Source organism: Idiotropiscis lumnitzeri, chromosome 2 (assembly GCF_059441095.1).
Source record: "Idiotropiscis lumnitzeri isolate Australia: NSW breed Sydney's pygmy pipehorse chromosome 2, RoL_Ilum_1.0, whole genome shotgun sequence".
Lineage (NCBI taxonomy): Eukaryota > Metazoa > Chordata > Actinopteri > Syngnathiformes > Syngnathidae > Idiotropiscis > Idiotropiscis lumnitzeri.
The window spans coordinates 16,124,950-16,133,655 of NC_142392.1; the positions used below are offsets into that span (position 1 = coordinate 16,124,950).

At 43.3% G+C, this 8,706-nt stretch overlaps 1 protein-coding gene across 2 annotated transcripts; it reads right to left on the minus strand.

The window, feature by feature from the left end:
- Positions 1-200: 200 nt before the first annotated feature.
- On the minus strand, positions 201-7,362 carry pfkfb3 (6-phosphofructo-2-kinase/fructose-2,6-biphosphatase 3). 2 transcript variants are annotated; one of them, XM_088287836.1, is made up of 15 exons: positions 7,096-7,362; positions 5,497-5,625; positions 5,331-5,427; positions 5,170-5,236; positions 5,022-5,096; positions 4,886-4,942; positions 4,350-4,474; positions 4,037-4,244; positions 3,813-3,959; positions 3,628-3,732; positions 2,892-3,021; positions 2,681-2,808; positions 2,413-2,601; positions 1,914-1,936; positions 201-1,289 (listed from the first exon to the last, which is right to left on the minus strand). In XM_088287836.1, the coding sequence occupies exons 1-15, from the start codon at positions 7,172-7,174 to the stop codon at positions 1,283-1,285; spliced, it is 1,566 nt and encodes a 521-aa protein (XP_088143962.1). In that variant the 5' UTR covers positions 7,175-7,362; the 3' UTR covers positions 201-1,282. The 2 variants fall into 2 exon arrangements, with proteins under 2 accessions (XP_088143962.1, XP_088143963.1); XM_088287837.1 differs by lacking the exon at positions 1,914-1,936.
- Positions 7,363-8,706: the final 1,344 nt, after the last annotated feature.

An 8,706-nucleotide genomic window follows, 5' to 3' on the forward strand; every position in this document is an offset into this window, starting at 1 on the left:
ATTAGTATTTTGTGTTCGTAAATATTGAGTGTTGAATGTAAAATATGTCAGCTAATTGTTTGCGTGTGTTTTGAAATGTGTTTCAGCTCTTGATTAGGTTTGAAGGTGACACGGTTATGGATAAATGTTGCTAAAAAAAAAAATCATCAGTAAAGTCTCATCCATGGTTCGGAGGGCATGCTAAAATGGAAATACACAAATTGTACTTTTAGTCGATTTATTGGTCCAGCAGATGCAAAATCAAGTAGAACATACTGTCATTCCCTGCATGGTAGCCTCTCTGTGTGTCAAAAACAACATTGAAAATAAATTAAGATAATAAAACGGTAGGAAAAAAAAAAAAAAAAAGCACTTCAAGTATATTGTACTAACATGCAGTTTCTTTCTATACAGAAACCCTGCTTGCTCTTTAAGTGCCACCACATTGGTACAAAAACAGAAAATGACACATTTCCATTCAAGGGAGTAAGCAGTCCTCCATCCGTCTCAATTTTCATCGTACGTACACTCATATTTACAAAACATATTATTAACAGCACGCTTTGTTATGAGAAAAATAGAGGTGCTTACATTTGTGCGCGGCGGACAACGACAGCAAACAAATAACATTTTCCCCAACAGTGGTAGGACCCCGTTTCATTCAGCGTGTTTAGTAGCGAGAGAAAAAAAGTGGGATGACATCATTCCATGAAACGTGGAAAACGGAACCAGAGAAAACAAAGAGGCTTGCAAAACAAGCGCCACAGGCACGCTACGGCAAGAACGCCCTCCGTTAAAGTTGAAGCCGCTTGTATTGAAGCACATTCAAGACACTGAGACAAAAAAAAACAAAAAAACACGTACAATCTTCCCAAATGTGCAAAATAAATCAACAATTTGGCTCCGGCTTGACACCCACGTGAGAATCCGTGAAAAAAAAAATTAAATCCAGTGTTAAAGAAATACAATCCAATAAATGTCTCCAGTGTGAACGATAGCAAGACTGAATTGACTTTGAAATGCATCACAGTTTGCGTCGAAATTCACAAGCCCGAGTAGAAATATCGTGGCGGAAGGCATGAAAGTGAAAAGAAGTTTTTTTTCTTTAAAATGATATCTTTGGATCGAAAAAAAAAAAAAATAGACAGAAATGAAATTAACACCCCTCATTTTTAGAAGAGCGTCATGTGGGAAAAAAAAAAAAAAAAAAAAAAAAATCATGCTTTGGATTTGAAAAGGCTTTTTTCTAGAAGAACTTTCATTGTGTCAAGTTGATCGGGCGCCGGATGTCAGGAGTGTCTCCTCAGGTTCTGCAGAACACACACAAATGCAGCGCCGATGTTAACACCCAGGTTCACCGCCCACGTGACGTTCGGTTGTGCGCCTCGCAGCGAGACAAACGTCTGTCAAACGCACGTCGTCGTCACGCGTCGCCTAGTGCCTACAAACGACAAGTTACATCCTCTGCTGGTATTTTTAGAAGGGGGGGTAAAAACTTTGAATGAGAGAGCCGACGCCCTCTTAATCCTCGGGTGCTTGCGAATGGAGTCGACTCACACGCCCCAGCAGCACCGCACTTCCAAGTTTGTCGTAAAACTCGGGAATGATTTTCAACAAATTGTAGCTGGAGACGGGAAGCTATGAATTAAAAGCTTTTGAATGACGAAGAGCGAAACCACTTTGAGGTAGTGGAGGACGGTTCGTCCCGAGAAGGGAGTCAAACTTGCTCAGTCGCATCATACATTTTGCATGTTAGCCAATTTGCACTCAGTAACACATTCATAATGAGTTTTTTTTTTTAATGGTCGCAGTCCATTGAAGTTAAGTCATGTGACTCGAGTCCACCACTTATGTGTGTCTGTGATGCAAATTTATCTTTTTTTTTTTTTTCTCCCCCTTCTCCGATCACACTTAGTTGGTGTATGAATACTTACAGGCAAACTTTGCCCAGCCAGTGCTGCAAGGTGCCGAGCAGGAAAAGGCAGCACAGGAAAAGAGGACGCGTGATAAGTAAGTGAGAAAACATGCAGACTAGATCAGGGGTGGGCAAACTTTTTGATTGGCGGGGTTCTAAAATTTGACAGAGGGGCCGGACCAGGAGCAGATAGATGGAGTGTTTTGGAAAACCGCACCTCGTCGTTGAAAAACAAAAATACATTTAATTTTAAATGAAAATGAGGAAAAGCATTACAACAAAATATCTGTGTTTGAAAAACCAAAATATTTAGAAAATAAAACATGAACAAGATTTATTCTTTTCATTTTTTTTCCCCCAAGTTCGGCGGGCCGGATTAAAACGTTTAACGGGCCACATGTGGCCCCCGGGCCGTAGTTTGCCCACGCCTGGTCTAGATAGAACTATAACCTGATTTGACGTTAAGAACCAAAATGTGACCGTGACTGATTTTTCTGCGCGTTTATGCTGGGTCACACCTGGCCGGCCAGCGTCAGCGGGAGGCGCGACGAGCTGCAGAGCGCCAACGAAGCCACCGAATGGGGGAGCTCCTGAATGGGAGCCTCGTCCAGGTCGGCGATGCGAGGTTTCTTGATGTTTGTCTCCGGGCTAGTCAGAGGAGTCACGCTGTTCCTCCGGATCAAGATGCCGGGACCCCTCTTCACCTCCTGTACGCCATCAGAATTCAACATCATATTCAACGGTAACGGAATCCAGGTCACTACGTACTTGTGCGGGAGGCCTCACCTCTGGTCTGTCTCTATGAGTGTTTACTGCGTCCACATTCAAAGAGATGGACTCAACTTTGCACCCGTAGGCCACAGGGGTGAGCTTCAGCACAGTATGAAGGGGACACTTCAGGTAGGGCATCTCATCTGCAACATGAAAAACCACAATGATGGCGATGCGCAGTTTTTTTAGCGAGGTGATGAGAGAACAATGTGGTTTCTGTGCCCACCTGCGCTTTTATCCAGGAAGTAGGCCAGGAGGCAGCGCATGACAGCCTGGTGGCAAATGACTAGCACGTTCTCCTGCCGTTCCAGCTCCATGATGACCGGCTCCACTCTCTGGACCAGGTCCTGGTAGGACTATAGCCAACACGATGTTTATTGAATCGTATCTCGGGTTATGCAAGCAGTTAGTGTCGATTTAGCATGGTCGGTCATCCCCCACTGTTTTTTCGGTGGAACCTGTTTTTTGTGCTCAGTGTGAAAGGGTAACGAGCCGGTGTGGAAAGACAACCTCCCACCGTGCCCATATTTGGAAGTTCTGATGTTGCAGCCCACCAGGGTGGACACACTTTGCCACTGAGGACGAGCTCACAACTCGACAAGATGAATCTTTCTTTGTAGCGAAGGAAAGCCCTGGCATTGCTCATTTGAAAAATGAGGAGTACCGCAGGGGTCAATTCCGGGACCCCAATTATTTTAATCATGTTTTTTTTTTTTTGCTGACGATATAATTTTTTTTCTGCACTGCAAAGAACCTACAGCAGCTGATGGAAGTTGTTTTTGTAGAGTTGAAGAAGCTCAAGTTGTGGATGTGATTTTTTTTTTTCTCTTTTAAATCTGCATGCATTGCCTGAAATACGAGTTTATGAGCAGACATTTCTGTGATAGTTATGGATCTCAAATTTATTTACATCTTCAGACCCAACCACCCAGTGTAGATGCAGCAACTACATGGACGTGTACCTCTCCAGCAGGGTAGCGGTAGTAGTATTTATCCTCATCCCTCAAGACGAACTCCTCAGGGAATTTCTCCTTAATCTCATCGTATGTCATCTCCTCACACATTCCCTAAAACAACAAGTTCAGAGTAGAATATTTATCCAGGGAGATAAAAAAAAAATCTTTCATGGCCAAAGAGTGACACCCACTGCGTCAATTTCATTGAGAGCCTTCCACTGCTCGTACGGGACCCCCACGTGCTCGGCTGTCTGGATGCTGCGGCACAACTGGCTGGTCCAGACCTTCAGATCCTTCAGCTGCTGCTCTTCTACGAATCCAGCCAAGGCGGTAGAAAACTACCATGGAGAGCGCACAACAATCACCGCCTGATTTCTACTAACATGGCGCTCGATATTTGGAACCCGTCCCATACCTGCCTGCCCCTTGGCGAGAGGCCGGCATCGCCCCCCAGCCGCCCCTCCAGGTTGTCTGTGCTCTCTCCGTGTCGACACAGGTAGATAGTGCGCGGCTGGACGTGGATGTTCATCAGGTAGTAGACGATCTTGCTCTGGCTGTGATCCTGAATGCGGTTGACCAGGAAGCGGCGGCCCACGTCGATCACCTTGATGAAGGATAGATCCCTGCAAGTCGAGAGCCGGATTAACAACGGACCTTTTCATATTGTTTGGGGTGAAAACGGTGACAAAGTACGTATGTTGAAAAGGTCAATTAACGATGTTTCTTGCCTGTCGTGGTGATCAGGGTCCAGAGGCTGGTAGCTGGCTTCGTAACAGTCAATCCTCCTTTGGAAATCCAACATGGCATCCGTCTTGTTGCAATCTTTGTAATCTGGACAGGAAACCTTCACTTCCTGGAAGAAGGTCAGAGTATTTTTTATCTTTAACTCATTCAATTTATAAGACATACATATACGTTTTCAAAAACGTAGTGCCCACCTCCCAAAGACGTATTTATACGTCTTAGCACATCCCAAAGACGTATTTATACGTCTTAGCACATCCCAAAGACGTATTTATACGTCTTAGCACATCCCAAAGACGTATTTATACGTCTTAGCCTTTTTTTTTTTTTTTTTCATCATAGTTCTGTGTTTTCATAGCATTAGAACACAATCTTCTGTTGGTCTTGCAAAATCAGTCAAAATCCAGAAAATGATGGAATTGAGGGGTTTCCTCTTTCTGGGATTAAATGAGTTAATGATCAAATTAAAAATGCTAATTTCAGCTGCGATCAGTTGCATTATTGGAGGCGCGCGACTCACCATGATATTCGATGCAATGACGCTCGGGTCGTCGCAGACGGACTCGATGAAGAAGATCTGGAGAGAAAAAGGGGCAAATGCGGTCGCAGTGGCACTTGACCCAGCGACCAATCCGGTTTCCATAGTAACCACATACCCTGAAGCTATTCTCATGGCCGAACTGGAGGATGAGCTTTCGTCTGTCTCTCGTCGTGTTTGTCGCGTCGAAGACCTGCCGAAGACGCGCCGTCTTTGTTTGTTTCTCGGTTGTATGGAACCGCTTGATGCACGATGGGGAAACTTACCGCTACTTGGCCTCCCTCGTCTTGCAAGTAGGCCTTGACGTCCCTCAAGGCTGCTAAGGCACATTGTCTGAAAGGCAAAGATCGTTGTCAGTTGTTTTTTTTTGTTTTTTTTTCCATCATCAGCCCTGTATATTGTATTTTACGTTAACATGTCCACTTACTCCCTGATCTTGACAGCGCACTCGTTATCAGACTTAAAGAAATCATAGGAGCTGTAGTTCTTGACCGCCTCCCTGCGGTACTCGCCCACGTTGAAGACTGCAGGCGGCAAACGCAATTGTGAGAAGACGCTTAACTTCCACTTTGTCGGCGGGCGCCGTGCCGTACCTTTGGTGGGCACGCCGATCCAGTTGAGGTAGCGCGTGAGTTTCCTGGACATGTACGTCTTGCCCCGAGCCGGCAGGCCCACCATCACGATGACGGTGGGGGGGTTGGCGATGTGTGGGGTGCCGCCCGCTGTAGGGATGACAGTCTGATTTCAACATATAATCACACCGAAGCGTGTCTCTCTTAAAGTGCATCGGGTTGACGTTACACTAATGACCCACTTTTATGCACGGTGCCCACGCATGAATGGTTTCCACTTGCCCAGCAACCAATGTCACTGCCACTGTCACCTATGTTAAGCATATTCTGCAGCTCACCCTTACTCAGCATTTCTTTGTCACATGAAGCCAACTTAAGTGTTACCGTCACTGCGTCGCACCGCAATAAACATGAACAGTGCCAACTCACTAATCTTGTTCCTGTAACACTACAACCACATGAATGGAAAAAAGAGATTAAGCCTGGTAATTGACAGTCAGACACCACTAGTGTCTAACCTTTTTACCCGACACCGTCTTTACTTGTGAAGCTATGTATATAAAATATAATTATGTATTAGAGTTGAGGGATATGGTCGTTAATATACGATTTGAATAAATTTTTCCTCATTTGCTACATATAGATCAAAGCAAATGGCAGTGTCATTATTTAAAAATATTTTTCTTTAATAACTTTTTGGGGAACCCTAATAAAATAATTTTCTTGCAGAATGGGGTTTGTTTATATCCATCATTCAGAATATAGTACAGAAAGCAGATTTTGCATCCCCTGATACCGAGCAAGTACAAACAATCTACATTTTAAATGGTCAACAATATAAATACCAAAATGCTGCATTCCCTCTTTTCTCATGTTTCCTCACCGTGACCTCTGAAAAAAATATTAGCAGCTTGGAAGCACATACCTCGGGTCAAAAGTGACCAATATGTCGGATTAAAAAGTCTTTCTCGTCACACAGGACAACTTTGTGGAAATTATCCCGTTGCTTGTTGTCTAAATTAAAGTTGTGAGTCACTTTTTGGGGGAAATGGTCGCTAGAGCCTTGGAAGAGTTGCTGCTTTTGCAAACTACTGTGTGCACCTCTCGTGTTACAGCCAAATAGAAAAACTGCTTTGAACTTCAGAAGTCGTTTGATATATTGTCTTGACAAATACATGAGCGTTACCCAGTCCTATTTGAAAAAGGCTAGAGTTGAATTAAATTTATTAGGGTGCCCACCCCGGCATCAATGTCGCGCCATATTCACGCGCTGCACACCAGCCAATGAACAGCTGAGTTTTTTTGCAGCATCCCACGCCGGATTGCGGCGCAATGCGGTTACCATAGCGACCCGTGTCTAGTCACGCTCCGGTCGAGGCGTGCCGAGCATGCCGTTGTAGGACAAGTGCACTCGACTATCGCGGTTCTAACCAAACCGCAATCACAATAGTTGACAAGAACGTGACATACAACCAGTTCAAATCAACGGATAAACTCTCAAATGGGAGGCGGGGGGGGTTGCCATGTCGTCGACAATTCAGTTTGCATAGAGGTCACGTTAACGTAAAATGCTGTTCATTCGAAAATTAGATGTATGATTTGAGTAGTAACACATTTTACCTCTCCGGGGTACCGGCTTATCATCCTTGGTTGGAACCCAGATCTTTTGGATCCTGTTCTGGGTCAGCTCTCTGGGCATTCCTTGAGGACTTGGGAAAGCCGCACACGACAAGTGGGAAGCAACAGCGGTTCAAACACACACTCACCCAAAAAAAAATGAAGAAAAAAAAAAACGTTTTTAAAGATTTGGTTTTGCTTGAGCAAGGAAAAGAATCCGCGAGGACGGTTGAACGTTGAGTTGAGCTAATCTGCCGGTCTGCGCTGCAAGTCCGCTATTTAACCCCGCCCGGTGGAGAGGCAACGTGACCGGGATGACGACGCAAAACGTGACGTCATAAGGCGGTGGAGCCGCCTTGTGGCCACTCCAATCATTACCACTGGAACATTAGTTGCCTTAAGTATTTATTTAATTTGAAGGGAGAAGAGGAAAGTCACAACAGTAGGCGACAATACTTATTTATCATTATTCACTTCATTTACGTACTGGAATGCAAATAGTAATAAATATTAAAATGGATGATTATTTGAGCAAAGTTGGAATATTTAGCTATAAGTCTCAATTAGGGAATGTTTTTGTTTGCTGCGCTGGTGAGTCCTGACCAATGGGCTTACTCATTTTTAAAATAATAATGACAGTAAGCATATCTGTTATGATGCAATTCTGCCCTTCTTTATATTTAGTTATTTCTTCCATTTTAGGCTTCCTGAGTGAAACGTGCGGATTGTCACTTGTCTCCTGTTCAGGTTTTTACCACTTAGTCACTGTGGATGTAGTTCCAAACGCAACAGTTCCGTCCAAGTCTGAAGAAACAAAATCTCTCATGGTGTACACGTTTTTATTCATTACCAAAAAAAAAAGGACATATGAATTTAAGAGAAGTTCACTGGCAGCTAAAAACAAATATATATATATATATTGTGAAGTTTATTTTCAACAGCTAAAACTAACTGAAATCTTAATGCATTCAACAAGTTATTACTTTATTTCTTAAAGAATTTCGCTGTGTCTGAATCATAAAGAATATTTCAGCTACTGCTTATTGTTTTATCTTTTCCTATTAAAAAAATCTTGCATCATCCATAGCAACACAAAAACAATGGGAATGATTTCCGCCATCCTAATTTGGCGCAGGAAAGTAATTCTGATATTTATGTCACATTTTTTTTTTTTTCTTGTCGCATACTGGTGGGTTAAAAACCTGTGGAGGACACGTCATTCTCAAATGAAAGTTTGGTAATTCAGATTGTGCAAGTCGACGCAGTTTTTGGATCCACTGTTTGTTCTCTTTTCAAATCTGGTCCTGGGCAGAGTTCACAATTTTCGTTTCAATGATACAATTGGTACCCTTTGTGTTGTGCGACTTTTCTACAATGTATTTCGTCAAAATGCGTCGCAACACATACCAGTTAATTGCGATCTTAAAAATGCACTTTTGAATGACATTTCTAGGTCACAAAACAGCAACGCTTGTCTGTTAGTGACACTGCAATAAAATCCGGAAGGATGGCAATGTTCCACTAACTTCAATGAAGGACATTAACTCAATTTACACCGTTTTTATTCAAAATGCTTTCCTCTTTTTTTTCTTTAAATCTTTCCAGGTTTCCATA